This window comes from Chiloscyllium plagiosum, chromosome 31 (assembly GCF_004010195.1).
Source record: "Chiloscyllium plagiosum isolate BGI_BamShark_2017 chromosome 31, ASM401019v2, whole genome shotgun sequence".
Classification (NCBI taxonomy): domain Eukaryota; kingdom Metazoa; phylum Chordata; class Chondrichthyes; order Orectolobiformes; family Hemiscylliidae; genus Chiloscyllium; species Chiloscyllium plagiosum.
This window is the reverse complement of record NC_057740.1, coordinates 17,465,271-17,489,536: the sequence shown is the minus strand read 5'-3', so window position 1 is coordinate 17,489,536 and position 24,266 is coordinate 17,465,271. Positions and strand designations below refer to the sequence as shown.

Here is a 24,266-nt window from a genome sequence, read left to right as displayed (position 1 = left end):
TGCGCTTTTCCAGCAACACATTTTCAGCTCTGATCTCCAGCATCTGCAGACCTCACTTTCACCATGTAAAATTAGAACAAGGAATTTTGGGAAAATCAGAGATTACTTCATCACTTCAAGTGTAGTAAATATCTAGAATTCTCCCAAAATGCTGGCTGTTGGGTCAACCGTATCTCGTAAGTCTCAGATTGCTAGATTTTTGCAAGGGAAGGGTATCAAGGTAAATGAAGCAATTCTGTAACTCTGTAACTGAATGGTAGAACAGGCTGGAGGGGCTGAATGATCTACTACTGTCCCTATGAGTAGAACTCAAATTCACATGCTATCTGACTTAAATGCAGAGAGCATTAACAACAATAATAACTTTTATTAATATCTTTTACATCGTAAACCATGCCAAGACACTTTACAACAGCAGTACAAAGCAACATTAGTCATGGAGACACAGAAACAATGTTCTAATGGCCAAAAGCCAGGCAGGTTTTCACGGACATCTGAAAGAAGGAAAGTGAGATAGGGAGATGGAGAGATTCGGGAGAAAAATTCCAGAACCATGGGCCCAGCAAGCAATTGAAATCTTAGATCAGTTCAGGGTTGGGTTATATTGGGGGATATTAAAGAGAGGTGAAGGCAAGAAGGGACTTGACAACAGGATGAAAATTTTAAAATCAAGACATTGCCTGAGTTTGAGCTGATGTAGGTCAACAAACACAAGGGTAATTAGTGAATGAGACTTAGTGCAAATAATGATAAAGGCAGCAAAATTTTGAAAGGCCTTAAGATTATGGAAGACAGAATTTGGGAAACTTTCCAGGAGCACATTTGAATAGTCACATCTAGAGGTAACAAAGACTGATGAGCTGAGACAGGAGTGAAGTTAAGCAACATTCCGAGGTATAATCAGTGATGGTGCAGATTCATTCATGGCATGTGGGCCTTGCTACCTGGGCCAGCATTTCTGGCCCATCCCTAGTTGCTCTTGAGAGGATGGTAGTGAGCTGCTTCTGGTACTGCTGTAGTTGATTAACTGTAGGTACACCTGTGCTTGGAAGCTCATCATGGTGTTGGATATGACACCAAAGTTATGAACAACCTGGTTTAGCCTCAGACTGCTGCCGTGTAGAGGGATGGAGTCTGCAGCTGGGGAATGGAGTCTTGAGAAGGGATTCAAAATTGTAGTTTCAGTCTATCCAGTATTTACTTGGAAAAAACTTCTGCTCAACTTGCACTGGATCAGATAAGCAGTCCGATTATTGGTGACAGAGGAGGAGTTGAGGAAGGTGGTGACGAAGAAGAGCTGAGAAAACTAGCATGTGTAAGCTAACACTGGACTTTCAGATAATGTTGTCAAGTTGCAGTATGTGGATGAAAAATAAGAATGGCAGGGAGCAAGCGTAGAACCGGGGGGAGCTCCAAAAGTAACAGTGCAGGAGAGGAAAGAAAGCCATTGGAACTGATATCTTGCTACAATTTGATAGATAGGGACAGAAAGAGGTGAGAGCAGTTACAGCCAGCTGAACAGCAGCAGACAGGCTACGGAGGAGGATGGAGTGAATGAACCATGTCAAAGATCGCAGACAAGTCAAGGAGAGAACACTTCTCTATGGCCTATTAACATTGGGACGTTAATACATTGGCTGAGTAGAATTTTGACCAGAGGAATTCAAAGAGGGAGTTCCAGGGAAGGTGGCCATGAATTTGAATGGTGACAACACTATTAAGGAGGGTTAAGCGAGGTTGGAGATAAGGTGGTAATTTGCAACTGATAACAAACTAAGCCAATCTGATACTTCTGTGTTGCATGTTATACACTGAAAATTGCTGTATTTAAACAGTCCAAGTCCACGTTTTTGGTGAGAGCTTTATTCCAGTTAATTGCTCTCCATCAAATTCATAGCCCATTGATTACCAGCTCCCATTATTTATCCAACCAATTCAATTAACCGTTAATTAAAGTATCCATCCCTTTTTTTCCATTGGGTCTCAGGCATTCCTATAGACAATATTGGATGATAACATTGGAAGCCTTGACAGTGATCACCTCACCTCCTGCCTCTCTATGACACTGATCCTCGTCTTGATGTATGGGAAAGCATGCAGGGTTGTCAGAATGGTTTTACGTTTATACTGCTGGCTGAGCTCTCCATGTGCCCGGCCATTCAACGTATACGGTGTGCTGTAGATGAACCTCCGCACGTTCGAATTCCTCTCATAGTAGCTGACTCGGTTTTTCAGTTCGTATTCCTCAAAGTAAGGCTCAACGTAAGTTATCTGAAGGTAGGCCTTCAAAGGAGACACAATGACAACAGTTTAATCATCTCTTAGAAATTCCTTCATGACAGAGCTACTGAATATGGAGCAGGAGCAGAATACTTGGCTGATTTTAATCTTTTCTGCCTGATCACCTTGCCCATTGGGACCCCTCATTCCCACCCTACAAATACAAGAGAAGCTGTGACATTCGGCTCTGTATGGCTAAGTTTACCCTTGTACTGACCAATGAAACCAGAGGAATAGAAATTAAACACTTCCATACATGATGTGCTGGACTGGGTGGACAAAGTCAGAGGTCACATGACACCAGGTTATAGTGCAACAGGTTTATCTGATATCATACACTTTCGGAGCACTGCCCCTACCTCAGCGCTCCGAAAGCTTGTGATTTCAAGTAAACCTGTTGGGCTATAACCTGGTGTTAAGTGACTCTGTCCTTGACTTCCCAAACACAAAACTCCTAATGGATCTTGAAATCTTAGTCACTCCATTCCATACATTCATCACATTGTATTACCCAGCTTTGACTATACATAACCCATCCTCACAGTGCCACTGCTCCATCCCCAGACCATCCCTCACAATGTTACATTGCCTCTTCTGTATCCCCCCCAACATGCCTCAAGATGTCCTCAGGATCTGTGATTTTATGGCTCAGCCATCAGAATTAAATTTCTGACAGCTGCAAACTCACCTTGCTGGGATCCAGATTTCCTTTCTTCACAAGTGATGATTCTTTGATAACTTCTACTTGATCTTTTCCAAACTGCTTTTTGTAAAATTCCTGCAACAAATATTCAGATTGATTTAAGACCTAACAACAAAGGAGGCTTAAAAAAATGAAAGAATTGATTAATATGTAAATCCCAGAACTTCTTTCAAGTCACAGTCCTGAGATAAGATTAGATTAGATTACTTACAGTGTGGAAACAGGCCCTTCGGCCCAACAAGTCCACTGTGGGAGGAAACCGGAGCACCCGAAGGAAACCCACGCAGACACGGGGAGAACGTGCAAACTCCACACAGTCAGTCGCCTGAGGCAGGAATTGAACCCGGGTTTCTGGCGCTGTGAGGCAGCAGTGCTAACCACTGTGCCACCGTGCTGCCCGTGAAACTGAAGGTTTTATACAGAAATGACATCTCAGCCCAGACAATATTCATATTAATCAATCGAAACCTCCACCCCATTTTGAGCGATTAAAGACTTGACAGCGATCTAGGTTTGTTCAATACATTGCATCAGATGTATGACACTGATCTTTTACTATTAATTCTGTGTCCTATGATCCTGCCCCACTAGTTACATGAGGAAGGAACAGCACTCCAAAATCTTCCAAGTAAACCTGTTGGACTATAACCTGGTGTTGTATGACTTTTGACTTTGTCAACCCCTAGCAGTGAGAGACCTGAACATTGTACCATAATCATAGCCCAGGAACTCCAGCGAGGGCGGAATGTTCACTCAGAGAACAAGATGGCAGATAACATCTTTTCCTGGACAGATGAACTTGAGGAAGAATGCCAATACCATGGGGTGGATTTTTCTGATTGGACAGTCTCAGCGAGCCTGCCTATGGGATAAATGAATCCCTTAAGACCCCCTTTCTCACCCTAACCTACAATCATCACAGCGTACACTCCCAAACCGAGAAGCCACAGATGAAGCTGAAGAGGAACTCTCAACCAGCTTGGATCATTGTCCTGTGTCCCAAGGAAGACATGCTGATTCCCTTTGGCAATTTCAATACTGAGAGGGACAAAAACCTCTGGGAAAGGCAAGATTGGCAAGGAAGGTGAACACCACTGGAATTGTCCTCCTGACAAAATGCCTAGATCATAGTCAGGTCATAACAAATACTCTACTTTATTTACAAAACAAATAGAAGACTCCATAGCAACAACTTCGCTCCAGACATTGACTACATTATCATCTAAGCAAGGGATCACAAAGATATTCACATCACCCACGCCATGACAGAAATTGACAATAGCTGGATTGATCGTTGCCTGATGTGATCCACTATCTCATCAACCTGGCCCAACAATGGCACCAAATTCAATGTCAATGGACTCGAGGACTTTGTGAAGAAAGACCTATTCAGTCAGCACCTCACAGCCAACCTGGTGACATTCAATAAATAGGAACCACACATTGCCCACAAAACCTTAAATCCATCATAAACAGCAATTACAAGGAGACTCTAAATTACTCCACCAGGAAACATCACAATCAGTTTGGTGAGAATGAAGGAAAGCCAGGAGCTACTAAATTGTAAGCACACGGCATTTCTGAACTGGAAACCCCACCAAAAAAAAAATAAAAGACTTACTGGTAAATGAAGGCTCAGGTCCAATAAAAGGTATAACCTAAACAACAGATAATGGGTATAAAGAGTGCCTAATCATGTGGATTCTTCAGCATAGTTCAGACCAGCTGCAGCCCAAGCACTAACCCCAAAGTTTCAAACAATGGGGTAGTTCTCATCAATGATTTACCCTTGATGCAGTGTCCCCAACCAGACCCGCTTAGCACCATCTTAGCACAGCTCCAACATGACCCTCCCACGCATGTACATATTCAGAGGTTGAGCTCCATTAGTGGATTGACAATAGTATCTGAGATTCTGGATCAGTGGTGCTGGAAGAGCACAGCAATTCAGGCAGCATCCGACGAGCAGCAAAATTGACGTTTCGGGCAAAAGCCCGATGAAGGGCTTTTGCCCGAAACGTCGATTTTGCTGCTCGTCGGATGCTGCCTGAATTGCTGTGCTCTTCCAGCACCACTGATCCAGAATCTGGTTTCCAGCATCTGCAGTCATTGTTTTTACCTCAATAGTATCTGAGAGAATAGGCCATAGGCTAAACATTCAGAGACAAAGGCCCTCTACCAGTCTGGTCCCATCATAACACTGCCCTTCAACATTCAAGATCCAAGGCCAGTCACTGGTCCATGTGGATGATGTCTCTAAATTTGGGAGTCTCCCCTCAATGAAGTCAGATATCAACAATGTAATAACCACAGAAAGTGCTGGAGAAACTCAGCAGGTCTAGCAGCAATCCTTGAAGTCAGAAACAGAGTTAATCTTTCGAATCTGAATCCAATACAACTCTTGTTCAGAACTCAGTGAGATTTAACATTGCTTCAAGTGGCTAGTGCTCTCTGAGGAACAGAATATTTGATGGCAAGGACTTCAAACCTGGCACTGGCTTTATGATCTACAGGGCAGCTGTAAATACCTGTCCTCTTGTAACCATTGGACATATGGGCAATGTGTGGCAGACACCTCAAATCCCTTGAAAAGAGACCATCAGCATTGTCTGTAAAATCCTGCAAATCCCCTGACCGGATAGATATTTCAATAACAGTGTCGTTTGTCAGGCCCACCTTTCCAGCATTGAGGAACTGGTTACAGTCGGTGACATAGAGTGGGCCACATTACCTGTATGCATCCACATCCCATCAAAGAATCAAGGGGCCACCTCTTGGCTGCCATGCCCATAGGTCCTGGGGAGTGTTGCTGAACAAAGAGACCTTGGAGTGCACGTTCATAGTCCCTTAAAAGTGGAGTCGCAGGTAGATAGGATAGTGAGGAAGGCGTTTGGTGTGCTTTCCTTTATTGGTCAGAGCATTGAGTATAGAAGTTGTAGGAGGTCATATTGCGGCTGTACAGGACGTTGGTTAGGCCACTTTTGGAATATTGTGTGCAATTCTGGTCACCTTGCTGTAGGAAGGACATTGTGAAACTTGGAAGGGTTCAGAAAAGATTTACAAGGATGTTGCCAGGCTTGGAGGATTTGAGCTTCAGGGAGAGGCTGAATAGGCTAGGGCTGTTTTCCTTGGAGCATCAGAGGCTGAGGAGTGACCTATAGAGGTTGAAAAATCATAAGGGCCATGGATAGGGTAAACAGACACGGTCTTTTTGCTGGGGTGGGGGTGGGGGGTCCAGAACTAGACGGTATTGGTTTAGGGTGAGAGGATAAAAACTTAAAAGGGACCTAAGGGGCAACTTTTTCACAGAGGGTGGTGCATGCATGGGATGTGCTGCCAGAGGAAGTGGTGGTGGCTGGTACAATTACAACATTTAAAAGGCATCTGGATGGGTACACGAATAGGAAGTGTTTAGAGAGATAATGAGCCAAGTGCTGGCAAATAGGACTAGATTAATTTAGGATATCTGATGGTCATGGACGAGTTGGTCCGAAGATTCTGTTTCCGTACTGTACACCTCTATGGCTCTATGACTGTCTTTGCACGGACATGTGATGGGTCCCAAGGTGCCTCCCTGGTCTGTGAGACTCACAACCACACCAGATATCTTCCAAATCCCAGCCAGAAAGTTTGTATTATTTTGAAATGACGAGCACTGCAATATTAAAATAGGGAGTATTTTGCAGAAACTTTCTATAGAGACTCAGCGACTCAGTGCTACAAAAGTGTCTCTGCCACAGAGAGCAGGAACAGTTTGGATACCGTTATGACACGGGGTAAACCCCCTGCTAACTTCAACCAGCAACACAGAAAAGATTTATCACATGCGGTAATCTGTGAAACTTTGACAGACCAAGAACTAGTTAAAGTAAAAAGTAACAATTTTATTTTTTAAAAGTATAATAGTGAATGATTAACTAACAACTACTTACAACTCCTTCCTCGAACCTATCGTTTATTTTCCCTTTTATAAATACTAGTCTGATAAAACCCCCAATTAAGATTTACCAAAGTTCAAATTTCAAAACCAGTCAGCTGTCGAATCTTCTCTTGGCATCTTCCTCTGTAGATTTTCTTCTTCTGAGGGATTTCTGTTTCATAGGTCACTGATTGATAAAGGTACCTTTAAGAGAGCTATTTCTCGGGCAGTCTGTACATGCTGGTGGCTTGGCAGTTCTCCCTCAGGTTTTCTCAGTCTTATACCCCCAAAGCATAAGAATGTGTCATTGACTTTTAAGATTGTGAATATAATGAATTCAAACTTGATTGGGGTATAATTTAAACTGATTGGCCGAATTTGAATTTGTTTTGTCGCCTCCAGGCAACCCAGCTAATCTAGCTGTTCGACCAAATGTTACATTGTTACCTTGTTTAGAACACTTGGTGCTGTGTCAGGTAGTTCTGCTAGCTTTTAACTCTCTTAAAGATACAGTATCCCTTACACCTTCATAACAATGTGCATTTCATTTCTCTGGGAGATTGTTACCATGTTCTTGAGTTGCTGCATTATGATCTGTGACTGAAAGATCCATTACCTGTAACCTAGCAGAGATTTCCACGAGATTCGTGATCCCTGGCTCCTTGTAGATATATTCCTGTCCATCCAACTCTCCAAACAGCGACCCATAGAATCCCACACGGAAAAATGTTCCAAACAATCTCTTACTATCCTAAAAACAAATCATTAAAAAGAGGGGGAAGTTTTTCATAAAAAGGCAAGAATTTGTCATTGCAAAGAACAGATTTGTCTCCAGCTGTTTGTTAAAAGACCATCACAGATCTCGGTGTGAAAAGTTTAATGAAGCCAACATACCAGTTTTTGCAGGATGGAGTGCAGCATTGAGTTCCACTTTAACTATAGCCCAACATCATTTTCCCATTTCAACTGCAATTTTGCCAGTATTTTCTGTTTTTGTTTCACTTCCCTCTACACTGTCTATTCTCTCTATCCATTCAGCTCTTGCACTAAGTTCAACACCCCTCTAGAGACTGCTGGAACTGTGTCCCGTTCACCAAACAGACTCGCAGAATGATTCCAATAGAGGGAGGTTTTTCTGCCCGCGCCCCCCCCCCCCCCCCCCCCACCCCCATGTCAAACGGGCCCTGTGTAAAAGCAATTCACTTTGTGCCAAAACACCCACCCACCCTCCCCAGCACCATCTTTTCCACGTATTGTTCCACTTCCAGCAATGATGCAAATCACTTTTTCTATAATGCTCAGGTTTAAGCCCTACAGTGGTCACAAAAAGGTGGTCATCTTCCAATGTCAGTCAAATAACATTCTTCCTTGTGAATATTGGCAGAGCATCCATCTTTGGAACGCATCATTACTGACCCAACCCAAAATACATACTTGTCTTGAATTGGGATCTAAAACAGAAAGCTTGCCTGATTTTCTCTATCCCATCCAGATAGGCTGAAGGATAGTGACCTGACCAGAACTGCTAATCATTCCATCCTAAAGCCTGCTTATTCGCTCTTAGGAATTCCGAGGGACCTCACTGAGGAGCTTGCGCTGATTTTCCACAAATCGCGCAATATGTTCACCAAAGAAGTTATAGAGAAATAGTCAAATTTCTCAGTGACCACCAGTCAGTCAGGGTCAGTGGGTAAAGAATGGTCTGCTTATAGCATGAGCTAAATAGCTGGCATACAACAATAACACCAGTGCCTCTGGACATGTAGCTACCTGGCCCCTTACATTGAATAGGGGTGATACTCACAGACTGGCACAAGAGAAGAATTTACCTTATTCAGGATCAGATCAAATGTCTCCTTGAGATTCCCATGGATAGCTGATAATTTCTTAATGTTCCGATAAAATTCAGCAATCGGAACTATGATCTTGTAGATTTCATAAACAGCTTCATAATATTCTGCCTTAAATTCAAAAGGAAGTTTTTAATGAATAAAACAGATGCAACACATCGAAGATATGAATACAACATATCCTAGCAACAGTCTTATATTTAAAACGTGAATCTAATGTTTCACAGCTTACAATGTGAGAAATCAAACATGAGAAATTCTCAGATAAATATGTACAGACATGAAATAAAAGTCTGTCCACCTGAACCATTGACAGATCATCAGAGTTTGTAACAGAGACAGTGGCTACTCTTGCCCGGGTTGGTTTTTGCTTGAGTGTCAATCAATCACACGATAGGTACAGCGCGGACTAGATATACTACAAAACCTCTTCGATATGATATCAAACTCTTCTAGATCCCTGCATCAAGGATTATAGATATTTTTGATAAGCCTGTTCAGGTGCTTTTGAACAGGTGGGAGGTGAATGTGGGCCTTCTGGCCCAAAGGTAGGGATACTACAACTGCACCATTAAAGACCCCTACTTCTAGGCCATCACCTCCCATCACAATTTATGTATGGAATAAAACTTCCTTGTCACTGCCTCATCAAGTAATCACAGGCATTGGTTAGTACAGTGTAAAATTCCTTCTACACTGTCCACCAAATAGTCCTCATGGTCAGCTACAGTACAGGCTAGGTACCCAAGTGGAAAGAGACAATGGGTGAGAGTATTATGCAGATGGAATTACATTTGCCACTTGATATTCAGCAGGATTGAAGTCAGCGGGGCTTAATAATGGACATAGTCTATAAACAGATGATGTGGAGGTGCCAGTGTTGGACTGGGGTGAACAAAGTTAAAAATCACACAACAGGTTATAGTCCAACAAGTTTATTTGGAAGCACTCGCTTTCGAAGGTGGTTATCAACCACCTGATGAAGAAGCAGCGCTTCGAAAGCTAGTGCTTCCAAATATACCTATTGGAGTATAACCTGGTGCTGTGTGATTTTTAACTTTGTAAAAACAGAGTGATGAGTTATGGTCTGTTTCACATCCCTTTCACCTTCACTCAGTCTGAAATAACAGGACAGAGCCCCTCGATGATCCCATTAGAGGAGCCTCCACTGCTGCTTTCTAAGTTGATGAGCTGCATTGCTGACTTTGGGAGCTTGTATACACATTCCAAGTTTTAGTAATCACCTCCATTTGCTGGCCAAAATATCTTTCATAATCCATTTCTCCTGTTCTTATTCAACAATGAGTATTGGGTAGAGATTCAAGGCCATTTTTTGCAAGCTGTACTGCCAGTGACAGTAATAAATACCAGAAAAGCTGAAAGTGCTCTCAACCAGGTAATCTGTCTTCCAAACTGATCCCAAAAAGGCAGCTCATCACCACCCTCTCAGGGTCAATTAGGGATGGACAATAAATGACGATCTAATCAGAGAATTCCACAGCTCCTGAATTAATAAAAAAATCTCCAATCTGTGCACCTCTTTCAAGTAAGAGCTGGTGTGGGAATGGAGAATCACAAAACGTAACCCCCGTTAGATCGCTCAGCCCTACTGTCACATAATTGGACAAAGGTTAAACACATACTTTGTTGAAGAGCTCAACTGCTTCATCCAGTAACTCCAGGAGACCCTCTTCACTGAAGGAGTTTCCAGAGCAAATGCCCTCCTTTTCCATGGAAAAGACCTCATCACACACCAAAGATTCCTCCAAGATATTGATGGAAATTTTCTGGTGAAGAAAGAAGATTGGAAATCAATTGGCAGTAGCCAATCTGAGACAATTGATGACCAGCAGCCAGTCAGGGACTAACAAGCAGCCAGTGTTCAGATGCTGGAGATTTTTCTAGTCTCAGCATCTTATAGTGAAAAATGTGTTCACAAATTATTCTTTAAATAATGTAAAATATTTAAAATGCAAGAATCTGTGGAATTACAAATGAATTAACAATTTAAAGACAGGATGCTCAATTATCTCTTATTCATCGAGTTTTGACGTGAGGAATAAGCTCAACCCTGGTCATGAGGACCTGATGGAAGAAATAAAGAAACTGCGCTCACCAATCAAAGCTGGTTCTATTTGTACAGGCTCTAGTATAGGGTGGTTGATCTAGCCTTGGCTGCTCATCCTGATGCATTGCCCCTCATCCATATGAGTCCCCAAAGGGGTGACCTAATGGGATGTGAAACTCTGAGCTCACCTTTGACGCACGGAAGGTTTCCTTCCTAGCTGCTTCTGAGCTTTTCCAAATCCTTCCCCACCTTCCCTCTCCAATGTTCCTTGAAATCCAACTCTTAGACCATGTTTTTGATCACTAGTTCTAATCAGACATAGCACTGGATTGGTGTCTTTCCACTGCTGGTGCAGGTCAGGAAGCGAAATGTTGAACCTCAGTTATCTTTTTGGGAGAACCATTTTCCTCTGCTTCTCAACCCACATTTTTTTTCACATGACCTTTTCACAGGTCAGAAAGCCGTTGGGTGTGCTCGTCTAAATCCTCAGAGGACCACAGAGAATTTCATTTCCTACCCCACACCCACAATTTCAGGATGCTGGGAAGGATTCCTGAAGCCCTAGAAAAAAATTACTGGAGTCAGTATTTTGTATTTTGTAGTACCAATAGTGGTGGAGCAGAATTCAGCATTTTACGAGATGGTTACTATTTTCTTCCCCTGAATTATTTTAAATGAATCCCCAGTGAATGACCCCAATACCACACATATTGGGTGAGAGAATATGGAAGGTACATTGTGAGGGTCTGGAAATGAAATGAGTGATCTGAGGGGCTGAAGAGTGACATGGCATCTGAGTAGGGATGGGGTGGGTGGGATAAGAGAAATTGGATGATCTGAAAGTGTATCCGTATCACTGGGCATCTGCAGGGAGTGAAGGATGAAATTTAGGAGACCTTTAAACAATGTTGGGAGTTGGGTTACATAGAACATAGAAACGTACAGCACAGAACAGGCCCTTTGGCCCACAATGTTGTGCCGAGATTTAAGCTTAATGTAAAATATAGTAACTTAGCCTACGCACCCTTCAATTCACTGCTATCCATGTGCATGTCCAGCAATCGCTTAAATTCCCCAATGACTCTGCATTCACCACCACAGCTGGCTACGCATTCCATGCATTCACAACTCTCTGCATAAAGAACCTACCTCTGACATCCCCCTTATACCTTCCTCCTAATATCTTCAAACTATGACTTCTCGTACCAATCAATCCTGCCCTGGGGAAAACTCTCTGGCTATTGATTCTATCTATTCCTCTTATTATTTTGTACACCTCGATCAGGTCTCCTCTCTTACTCCTTCTCTCCAGAGAGAAAAGTCCGAGCTTATTCAACCTTTCTTCATAAGACAAGCCCTCCAGTCCAGACGGCATCCTGGTAAACCTTCTTTGCACCCTCTCTGTATCTTTGTATCTGTATCTTTCCTCTAGTAGGGCGACCTTGATGGATAACTGAGGTGGACCTTCATACTGGCCCAGCTCTGCTCCTATGCTTGTCATGCACTTAATTGCAGTTCAGAAAATAGACTAGGTAGCCAAATTTTTAAAAAAATCTCTAGCCAAGTCATACATGGGTTAGTGTGCTTTTTGGAAGGTGTAAACGTTCAAAAGTTAGGTTTTCCCAAGCCCACAGGAAAATCCGCCCAAATTATGACACGTTTCATCTGATAACATTCTAATTAAGTGACTTGGGATGCTTCATGTGTGAAAGATGCTGTGAAAATCTCAAATGCTGAGTGCAGTTTCCATCTCCATATTTAAGAAAGATGTAAAGGGTCGTTTCCTGGATTGAATCCTGGAATGAGTGGACTTGTTCATGAGGATAGATTAAACAAACTGGAGTTTAGAAGAGTAAGATGGGGGTGACTTAATTGATGTTTGTAAGATAAGAAGTTTATAAGATCCTGAATGGCCTTGACAGGTTGGATATGGAAAAGATGGTTTCTCTTATGGGTTAGTCCAGAACTTGGGCACTATTTTAAAAGTAGGGTTCGCCCTTTCAGAGATATGTGGACATTTTTCTCATCGAGGGATGTGAAACTTTGGAGCTGTCTGCCTCAGAAGGTGGTGGAAGTGGTCTAAATGATTATTTTTAAGGTAGAGATAGGTCAATTCTTGTCAGGAAGGAGAATCAAGGATTATGGAGAGTAGATGGAAATGTGGAATTCGGAAAACAGACAGATCAGCCTTGATTATATTGAATGGCAGAGCAGGTATTAAGGGGCCAAAGGTCCACCTCTCCTACTTTGTATGTTCATAGATATAAGTTGTTGTTGTCACACATTGCCAGAAGCTGACCTGGAAATTCACGCTACCCATGGGCAGATGGACAGCTCCTTCCACACGGTTCAGGTATTCTGCCACCAGGGCAGCGCTGTGTACCATGCAATGTGCTGCCTCAGCAAACCTTTTCCGTTCAATGTGCTTCATTGCGATGTTCCGCAGCCACATTAGGCGGAGATCCAAGTAATTCTGTAAACCCTTTGCAATTCTAAAGGAAAGCAGAAAGTACTTGGTTCAGACAAACATCCTAGCCATTGAATCTACTCCCTGTTTACAATCTGCCAGTGACCCATTCAAATCATCAGGAGTATTTTCAAAGTCTCAAAGGATACATTCATTTGTAAACATCATCCAGTCTTGATAATTGTATCTAATTAGGCATGAACACATGCCTGACTAATAAATGTCAAAAGGATTTCCAGTTGAACAGTTCCTTGAAGCTATGAAAGGTGACCATTTTCCTAGGGCTTTTCCAGTCTCTGCCAGGAACCTGCAACCCATCCATCAACCAAACAAAGCAATATGCGAGACCGGAAAAAAGTCATTGTGGCTGATCCCAAAGACTTTCTGTATGGCCAGGAATTGAATATGACAGAACTGGTCAAAAGCATAGTTCCCTACAAAATTCCAGGTTCCCAGCAACAGCAATTAAGACAGAAACCCGAAAATGATTAGAGTGAATCTAGGAATCAAGATGTGTCTGAGGCAGGGTTGATGCATTGCTGATCTGTTCACATGTTGCTTAAGATACAACTAAAGCCTGTATTTTAGAGTACTTTGGTAAGATGGGGTCTCTCTGTCAACATTTTCTTCCATCGATTGAGTCATTGTCCATCACTACAACAGGAAAGCAAACAACTCCCTGCGGCCTGAAAAATCCTTGTTCCCCTTGTGATATCCTCATCATGTTGTGCTTGAGCTAAGAGGCTTCAGGGTGCTGTCAACTCTACCGGTAGTAGTTTCAAAACTACACATTCCTCATTCATCCAAGAGCCCAGAGATCTTCTCAAACAAAAACTGAACTTTGACCCCCCCCCAATCAGCCCAGTAAGAAGTGAAAGTTAAATGGTTGTTTCACATTAGGCTTCACTTCAACATTTAACCACTCGACCTCAAGAAGACCAATCTTAACGGATGCAAATGGTGAGAATGTTTTTGCTCACTGGGTCACCTATGGCATCTTCCTTGCTGATGTATTATGGAGGAGCAGTTTGTTCTTCACAGCCCTCAGGGACATTACCTGAACATCAGGTCAATTTGCATGTCCACATCCATCAGGAACGCCTGCAGTTTCACGGTGTCGCACAATACTGCCTTCAGGTTCCTTAGGAGCTCTTCCACCTGAAAGATCAGCACTAGTTAACTACTGGTTATCTTAATCAGTCATAGAGGGACCAGCTGTCTAATCACTGAGCAACACATGAAGGCTTATAGAGGAGTCAGTGGAAAGGGCAAACTGAGTTATACTTCCATGACAGGGGAGAAGAGAAATAGAGAGTGGGAATAGTGAGGATAACATATAAGGGAGGGGAAAAAAGTAGACTCTTCAGAGTGACAGGTCAGTGTCCCATGTGTTAATTATAGTTTTTTAATCAATCTGTTTGGAGATGTTATGACACACCTCTGGAATGGTAGGACTTAAACCCAGGGCCTCCAGTCCCAGTGGTACAGAGATTACCATTGTGCCACGTGTTAATTATATTAAGTGTGTTTAATTGCATTCTGGTGGTGGCCATTAGTGGTGATTCACTTAACTCCTAATAAATTGTCTTGTGTATGTTTGTGTTGCGTAAATTGGTAAATAAATTGTAAATTGTGTAAATATTAAGTCTAGTTTGATCACGTATTAACTGGCTTTCTACAGTATACCAACACCAAGTAAAGAGGCAGAGCTCAACAGTGCAAAGGAGCAGTGCACTGGGAGCTAAAGAAAGGTCGCAGTGTTAAAGCAGAGAGGGGTCAGAGTCCAATGGTCTCTTGCTCAGGGCAGTCTAAATTCAAACTGCAGAGATTGTGCACAATGGCTGATTGTGATTTCCGAACACCCTGCCCAAGTCAGGAATGTTGGAATAGAAACGGCTGTGGGGATTAGCTGCCTTCCTAACAACAAAGCCCTTCCCATGAGTTGAAGTGGAGCTGGAAATTATAATGACAGAAAAGAACTCATTTTAAATAGGACCTTATATTCAAGATTCTGTGGCTAACATTTATTGCCCCTCTCTAGTTTCCCTGAGAAGATGGGGCCAAAGAACTCTGCAGTCAACACAATGTCTTTCTGAAGTGTAGTCACCACAGTAATGTAGGGAAATTGGCACTCAATCTGTGCACAGTGAGATCCCAAGAATAGTACAGAAATAGATGAAAGGGTAATTTTTATGTGTGATGTTTTTCCTTGTGGAGGAAAACTTCTTTTTACCCAGAGGCAGGCAAGTACCTAGAAGTACTTGCCCGACAGGTTGGTAGAGTCAGAAACCCTCATTTTATTTAGAGAATATTGGTAAATACACATGGAGTGCTGAAAATAACGGCTATGTATCCAGGACTGAAGAATGAGATCAGACTGGATCATTCTTTAACAGATAGTAGACACAATGGCTTCCTGCTACATTGTAAATGATTCATGTTTGCATGAATAAATGCGGGCAAGACACCAGAAGAACTCCACCATTCTTCTTCAAATGACCTTTAAAGTTCATGTGGGCGGGGAGACAAGCTGTGTTAATTCAACTTCTCAGCCCCTCAGTATTGCACTGAGGTGTCAGCATGGCTTATTATGACTCAGAGTCAGGAGTGTTGCGACTGAGGCATTGCTGGCATCCCTGAAACAGGAAGCAGCTGCTCTCAGTGCTCTGCCAGAGACTGCCCGACACTCCAAGTCCATTTTGAGTTTCAAGCACAGGTGCAAAAGCCATGCAAAAGGATTGTTGGAACCGATCCACAAACATTTCCCAAGACTGTTCTACTGGATGCTCTCCCTATGTTTCTGCAGCATGTAATGTTAATATTACGCAGACCATTTGAGCTCTTTGCCGGTTTAGTTTCAGGAAAATTAAATCTGCCGCATTAATCCTGAATTGAGTTGCTGACTACTGCAAATAAAAAAAAGCAGAAAGACAAACCCTCAATATGTTTGGAAAACTAGTGAGACACGGGCACTGATTATTATTAACATACGTCAGGAATGAAAAAGAATCAAGATAATATTCTTCTTTAATTTTCCTGCCAAAATGGACAGTTTCACATTTTTCCACATTATATTTCATTTGCCAGATTTTTGCCTAATTACTTAAGCTAGATATATCTTTTCGTAGCCTCCTTATGTCTGCTTCATAACTTACTTTCCGACATATCTTTGTGTCATCAACAAATTTGGTAACCATATTTTCTGTCTCTTCATTAAATTCATTTGTATAAACTGTAAACAGTTCAAGTCCCAGCACTGATCCCTGTGGCACACTACTCTAAATCTTGCAAAGCGAAAAAAGATTCATTTATGTTTTACTCTATGCTTCTTGTTTGCTATCTAATCTTCTATCCACACCAATGTGCTGCCCCTGACACCATGAGCTATTATTTTCATCATAACCTTTGATGTGGCACCTTATCAAATGCCTCTGGAAATCTAAGAATAGTTCATCCACAAGCTTCCCTTTATCAAAACCTGTAACAAAATATTGTAGTGCCACTAGTATGCTGGAATTTGCTAAGCTTCCAAGATGGTGGTGGATCTCCAGGAATTAAAGTTGGATGGTGCAGGAAAGAAACCCAATGAGAGAAAACTAAGGGACTTACAAGAAAACTATGCTTTTTCACTTTCTTGGAACTATTTCATTATGAGCTATTGAATGTTGGAAAAGGGGGGGAAAAAGTCTGATTCACTGGGTTGGGCTGCAGGAAGGGAAGGGTCTCATGATGAAACCACTCAGTGTTCCAGCCGATTACTGCAAGCTTGAAATTGTGTCAATTAGAAAGTAATGGCTGATGAATTGGTGTCTAAATATGTGCACATTAAATCCCAAAATAGTAACCTAGTATTTACCATGTTGCCATGCCAACAAATAATTTTAAAGCAACTTTTACTTCCTGAGGATATCACAAACTAATCCATTGGTTGTAAAGTGAAGGATTATTTTATAGGGAAACATTCTATCCAATTTCCTCACAGTCCCATGTACAAATCACTTTCCAGTAATCAGTTCATCTATTTTTAGTGGTGTTGCTTAACTGTTGAGTTTGAATAGTGAGAGAATATCTTTTGCTCTTCTTTGACCATTGCCTGGTAATATTTTGCTTTCATTTCAACTGTCAGGCTGAGCTCAATTGAAGATCTCGTTCGAAAGGGAAATGATAGCAATAGCTCATGGTGTCAGGAAGTAGCTGATTCACTGTCCTGCATCAAAGTATCACATTATGAGACAGTTGTACTCAATGTGAGAGACAATTTGTCAATTTCAGATGTCGGTTCTTTACATTCTAAGTAGAGTGATCAAGAGAAGTATCATTATTAGAGGATCAACAGAATCTATTTTTCCAATCAGTTCCTTCAGGAAATCCTAATCCCAGAGGAGCATACCTTTCTTAGATACAAGGGAAGGGGTTGTGGTGGAAGGGTAGATGTGTTTCTCTTGGCTCTTTGACTCCGTTACAGTGCTTCAGGAATCCAGAGCCCATGTTGGAGATTATACATGGAGGAGCTGGAGTGGAGTGCTTTCTTGTTGTCTCACAATCCTTTATGTTGACCCACTGGGCTATCAGCATGATGGGCAGTTAAATAGAGGACTCTCAAGGGCCAGAAAAATAGAGAAGACCAAGGGCCGCTCGAAGAGAAAAAAACGAAGTCAAAGTCAGTTCTCATTGAGATGTTCGATGTCTCCCACATGCCTTGACCAGGATGACTAGTCCTTTCCAGGTGTTGGTCTCCAGTTGGAGTCAAAAGGCCAAAAAGACTGGTTCCCAGAAATGAATGGACATCTCTCTTAAGCCTACCAATGTGCTGGTCTCCGTCCCTGCCAAATAAAGCACAGTCTAGTATGTGTCTGGAATGCCAAAGGTGTTCATGGCCTGAGCCAGGAAGTGGTTGCATCCCTGACCCTGGATAGGTAAAACACATATTGGTCACACAGCCCCTCTCCACTGCCTGGGTGAACTCAGAGCAGTAATTCGTTACGACCACATTCTCAACTTAAAATACAGTTGTACAACACAGCATCAGTCTCAACAGATTTACTCAACAAATGTACCATTTACATTTTTCATTACTTGCCCTATGACTGATGCATAATTCCCATTAAGGGTTGGGCTTTCTTACCTGCATGGAGAAACTGGTACCTTCCATGGCTTTGTCTGTCTCCAGATAGGTTAGCATTATCCCAAGAGATTTCTGGAGACAGTGCTCATCCTGGTTCGATATTTTCTCCGCTAAGGAAGCCAGGGATAGGGTGATATACATTTTCATTCTTGAAAATTGCTGAGTATGAGAAATGACAGGTTAATAAACATGTAACATTCAAAGTGTTTGGGAAATGTTCAAATCCACATCAATGTAATTTGTCACTCATCAGCCCCTAACCTACTGAAGTGTCAACCCAGCTGGCGTGAGTTCAATCCTGCTGCAATACATTGTGACACATGAATGGATTTGATAATTAATGTACATGTAAACTTCTGAGCCAGAAGAAAACACAATTAGTGCATTATATCTTTCAGGGAAGAAAATCTACCATTCCTAATCCAATCTGGCCTTCGTGTGACTCCAGATTTATGAGATTTAACCTTAATGCCCTCTCAGGTGGGTCCACTACCTTCTCAGAGAAATGGGGTGTGAAGTATCGCTTTAGTATCTTGAATAAAAAGATCTAGATCTCTTTATAGTTGGCTTGCCTCTTCCTGGTTGTTTGATGTTCCCTCCCCCTGCCAAAGGGTGCCAGCTGCAAACATGACTTTATTTTTGTCATAGCTCTCAACCACGGATGTGACATGGGCCAGTTAACCCTGCCATGTCAATATATTTACCTTCATCATTAAAATTACTAAATTCCAATATCACTAAGACAAAAGCAGGAAATTGTGGAAAAGATTTATGGAATGTGTGTCTTTGAATGTTTCCAGCCCAGAGTTTGTAATCAATTAAACTGACTGGTTATCAGTAACAAAAACAGAAAATGCTGGAAAAACTCAGCAGGGTCTGGCAGCATCTGTGGAGAGAGAAACAGAGTTAACGTTTAAGGTCCAGTGACTCTTCATCAGGAGTTATCGGTGTTACTTGCACCACTCCTCATGGATGTCGACTGCTCTAGCCTAGATGATGCAGTCACTCTCCAACTTTCTCCACAAGGGTCCTCAAACAATGGCATGGAGAGAACAAAAAGATTTTTATTTATTTAACACCTTTCACAACAACATTGCAAAGTGCCATGCTGGACTATGTGCTGGGATCTTCTACTCAAGTTACTGCAGTGCAACCTGAACCCACAGACATTGACAAAGAAGACAGGAAGTTTTAATTGCATAAATTAAGATTAAGTCAAAACAGGAGGAGGGCAAACATTAGTTAATTACTTGGGCTCATATTAGTTTGTTAGATGATTTGATTACTCAATAGAATATAAAGAAACACTTCCTTTCCAATGGCTTGTTAATTAATTTTGTTTATTGTACCTCGAAAGAGTACGATGAGATACTACTTCCATGCCCAGTTGTCCCTAGAGAGGGAGCACATGATGTTCACCAACAGGTTTAAGGCCTTCCAAAAACCCATGGACTCGACAGGGGCTAGAGTGTACCATCGATACTGAGAATATTTTCATTTGATACCTTTCCTGTAACAAATTTGTTATAATAACCTGAAAGCACTTGTTTAAAAAAGGTTGTTTATTGGCACTCAAATAATATGAAGTGTCACTGATGGGATTCCAGAGTTAGGAGCCATACTTCTGTAATGCACGTTTTGTAAATATACCTAAAAGTAAGTAAAGATTATTGGCTGCGACAGGTTTAACAGATCGCATCCCTAATTTCTATGGAAATTAAATATCAAAGCTAAAACAACACCTGAATCCTTCAAATTATCTCTTGCTCACCACTTTGTAGCTCTGCCGCAGAAGGAGGTAGAGGGAAGCTGAGGCCTGGGCCCTGGTGCTCTCAAAGTGACTCATACACCTCTGGAGAAGCAGCAAGCACAGGTCCATGCAGTGCTCCGAATCTTCATCAAAAAGCACTTCTGGAAACTGCAATTGGGGCACAGAAACAACTAGTTAATGCTGTAGGAGAAACTGTTTAAATATTCAGGGGATTAGCAATAAATCAACAGCATCAACAAGCATTAACATTGTCTGCGATTCCGTGTCTAAATCTTCAATATTAAATCAACTAAGTTTGCACTTAAGTCACAAGATATCCATCTTGAAACTTTTAGAGTGTGAGAGAGACAGACAAGAACAGATAGACAGAAACTGTAGGAGTTAGAAAATGTAAGAGCCTCAGATAGAGAGACAGAAACTGAAGGACGGACAGAAACACAGACTAAAAGAGATTGGGGTTGGAGCATCAGAATCACTAAGGACTGAAGGATTCTGTAGAGACAACATGTTGATACCAATCACTTGCAGCTTTTTTTGGCTTATAGAAAATGTATTATAATGAAAGTCACAACTTTGCGCAAAACTCTGTCCAAAATATTTTCTCTTTGCTTAGGGAAGGAGAATAGCCATGTAAACAATTTTTTTTACTGTAATGGTCTCTCATAAGAACAACAGAACAATGTGTCTACATGTGATTTCTGAAGAAAATGCTTCCTCGTTGGTCTTTTTATCCATTATTTTGGTTTCTCTGAAGTAGAGTACGCACATTTCTATCCCTTAAATAAAAAGTGCTGCTCCATGCACGTACCAGACAGTGTCAATCCATTGGCATTACTTCGTATTGATAGAGCAATGGGACTTGAATAAGTAAAGCTGTGTGGAGCCTGAGAATCTTTAGTTTTGTTTGAATTTGAGTCTCACTTGCTGTTTTCTTGGATCACATGGCAATGCACCCCTCATCATCCTCAAAGAAAACAGCTTCAGCACTGTCCCTCCTTTGAGTTCTTCCCAATGCCTTAGCATCCAGGAACTCCATTCACTTAAATCTCACATTCTTATTCCCAAAGCTACAACCCCTTTCATGAACCATCTCCTTACCTTAGCAATGAGGGCTCTCTGTGTGTTGAAGCAGTTCTGCAGGTACAGGGTACTTTGGTTACAACACAGGCTGTGAATCAGGACCTTCAGGACCCTTGTGACTACTGGTTTAAACTCCGGCATCGAGCTTAACTGCTGAAAGATAGAAATGCTGTAAAATCTTTGGCTGGTTAACTGGGCAGGGAGTGGCATATTCCTCTGACTCCTTTCTCTCATAACTCAGAAATGAGAGGAATTAGAGTTTGACTCCATAAAGAGTAATCATTTCCAAGAATAGTGTTTCATAATTACAGCAGACAGGCAATTTGCAAAACAAGGTGTGAAGCCGCATGAGTGATATCTTTATCAGTTACGTTACAATGGTAGTAGACTGTACTGGCTAATATAATTACTTGTGAGTTAATATTAGCAATAGATTGGAGGATGGTCGATATCAAGCCTCTATTAGGGTGAGAGACCAGGTAATTAGTGACGCAAAAGTTACCACATCAAGTCAGAGATGCCAGCCACCAGGGAATCCAAACAAATGTACTTATATTAAAAACATCATCAAAGGTCTTCTAATAAAAGTTTATACTACTGATTTGGAAGTTTTGGTTTTGCAAATCTGAAGAATTCAATTCAAGTTTTAATTCTAATCAATTAAATTCAATACAGCACAGGAACAGGCTGTTTGGCACACCAAGTCTGCACCGATTCTAGTCATTATTTAGACTCGCTACTTATTGTCCATGTGCGGTTTCTATCCTTCTGTTTGCCTCATGATCCTGTATCATGCCTGCTTCCATCACCTCCACTGGCATTGCATTCCAGGCACCCATCACCCTCTGGGTGAGAAGATTTACCCGTACGTCTCCTCTAAACCTCCCTCCACTCACCTTGAACTTTGTGCCCTGTGAATGAAAAGATCTTGTTCATTGACTGTGTGTCGGTTGATCACTGATGCTGAAGGACAACCCCCTTAAGACATCTGAATCCTTGAGACAGTGCACATGCTGGTTTCACAGGGCTCATTTTATTGACCTTTATATGCCAATCATTAACAATGGTATCTGAAAGTAGGGGTTAGGAGAGGCTGAGGTGGGAGGAGTAATGGGGAGTGGACAAGAGGATCTTTGCACCTCGTACCTGGATCACCAGTTCCAGAGTGTCGAGCACAATCAGGTTTGTCTCCACGGTCAAGTTCCCACTGATCAGGGCTTCCTGTTGAAGTTCCGCCTTCAACCTGAGAAGACAGAGGTGACATCAGGGTTAGTATCAGAGCTGGAAACACATGGTGTCAACTCGAGCCAGGAATTTAGAAAGTTACAGAAATAGGCCTCTGGGTTCTACATCAAGTGTCCAGGAAATATCACATTTCACACAGTCTCCACAGGCATTTCCCCAACTCGGCCTGGAATTTGCTGACACAATTAGCGCTCACTGCCTCCTCCATGCACTTCATTCCACACTGCCATTACCCTCTGCATAATATAGTTGCAATCAATTCTTTCACAGCCTCTGTCCTTTAGGTTATGATCATGGTGTTTTGCGGAATCAGGAGCTGGATTTAGTGAAGCTGGGCTGGATAGGCTAGGTGCCCAGAAGGTGGTTGGACATGAATAACCTTGGGCGAAGCCAACAGGAAAATGACAGTGTTGAACTGAGTGGCTGGAAGGTGCTAACATTGAAAACCCTGACTAATTAGGTTCAATACTGAAACAGGTAAAGGTCCGTGTCCCTGAGTCTGCTAGGATATTGAGGTAACTCAGTGATTCTCCTGAATTCACATGGGTTTCTCATGCCTCCAGAAGGTTGTCAGGCAAACCCTTATCTGACTGACAGTGGTTTCTCACAGATTCTTTCTTCAAGGGGACTTAATGTCTGATCAATGAAAGAAACTGGAGCAAGAGAAAGAGAAAACGATGTCCTTGCAGCGAAAGTGCTGATCAGTCCTATGAACCCATCTCCTTCACATTGGCACACAGAGGGTGGACGAGGCTATTGATCCTGAAATTGAGCACAGAACCTGTATAAATGACAACTTTAGGAATGGCTTGCCCTGACACCCTGGGATAGAGGGCACTGCCAAGTCAGTAATAGCTGGTTACGCTCATACTCACAGGAAGTAGTCCTTCACACACTCAGGCAACTAACTATTACATTATGCTCCAAGGGAGGAAACAGTACTCTCTTACTTGTCTTTATCAACAGCTTGACGCCACTGTGTCAGGTCCTTTCGCCAGCGTAACTTCTCCTGTAGGCCCACACTCACCCGAGAGAATAACCTGTCAATTCCTGAAAACACAAAGAAACACAGGGGATACTTTGAGGAAGGAATACCAACCTTAGCCAGGGATGGAGTTTTCAGGGTGGCATTTAGAGCAACATCTGCAACATTAGATACCTGGGGTGGGGTTTTTACCTTTCAGTTAGCTGGCCAGCTACCATCACAACAAGATGCTCCCATCATGTTGAGGACTATAGGCCTCATTTAAATACAGTCATAGAGATATACAGCACGGAAACAGACCTTTCAGTTCAACTTGTCATTGCCGACCAGATATCCCAACTCAATCTAGTCCCACCTGCCAGCACCTGGCCCATATCCCTCCAAACCCTTCCTATTCATATACCCATCCAAATGTCTTTTAAATGTTGGGATTGTACCAGCCTCCACCACTTCCTCTGGCAGCTAATTCCATACACGTAACACCCTCTAGTGAAAAGGTTGCCCCTTAGGTCTCTTTTATATCTTTCCCCTCTCACCCTAAACCTATGCCCTCTAGTTCTGGACTCCCCCACCCCTGGGAAGAGACCTTGTTTATTTACTCTATGATTTTACAAATCTCTATAAGGTCACCCGTCAGCCTCCGATGTTGCAGGGAAAACATCCCCAGCCTAATCAACCTCTCCCTATAGCTTAAACCCCCTAACCCAACAGAAGAAGGTAGAGTGATGTCAGGAGATAGTATTTTGAGAAGATGGAAGTTGTGTTACCAACAA

General features: G+C 42.2%; 1 protein-coding gene across 2 annotated transcripts in view; it reads right to left on the bottom strand.

The window, feature by feature from the left end:
• LOC122565276 (dedicator of cytokinesis protein 7-like) overlaps positions 1–24,266 on the bottom strand; it is a 191,018-nt gene that overhangs the window by 12,312 nt on the left and 154,440 nt on the right. Inside the window, exons 32-43 of one of the 2 annotated variants that reach the window (XM_043721061.1) lie at positions 23,459–23,558; positions 22,410–22,506; positions 21,282–21,416; positions 20,184–20,330; positions 18,413–18,571; positions 14,345–14,445; positions 13,120–13,312; positions 10,396–10,539; positions 8,732–8,863; positions 7,519–7,653; positions 2,969–3,058; positions 2,047–2,283 (exon numbers count right to left, since the gene is read on the bottom strand). In XM_043721061.1, the coding sequence (XP_043576996.1) occupies positions 2,047–2,283; positions 2,969–3,058; positions 7,519–7,653; positions 8,732–8,863; positions 10,396–10,539; positions 13,120–13,312; positions 14,345–14,445; positions 18,413–18,571; positions 20,184–20,330; positions 21,282–21,416; positions 22,410–22,506; positions 23,459–23,558 (1,670 nt within the window). The remainder of the gene's footprint in view (positions 1–2,046; positions 2,284–2,968; positions 3,059–7,518; positions 7,654–8,731; positions 8,864–10,395; positions 10,540–13,119; positions 13,313–14,344; positions 14,446–18,412; positions 18,572–20,183; positions 20,331–21,281; positions 21,417–22,409; positions 22,507–23,458; positions 23,559–24,266) is intronic. The other variant, XM_043721062.1, reaches the window with a different exon arrangement.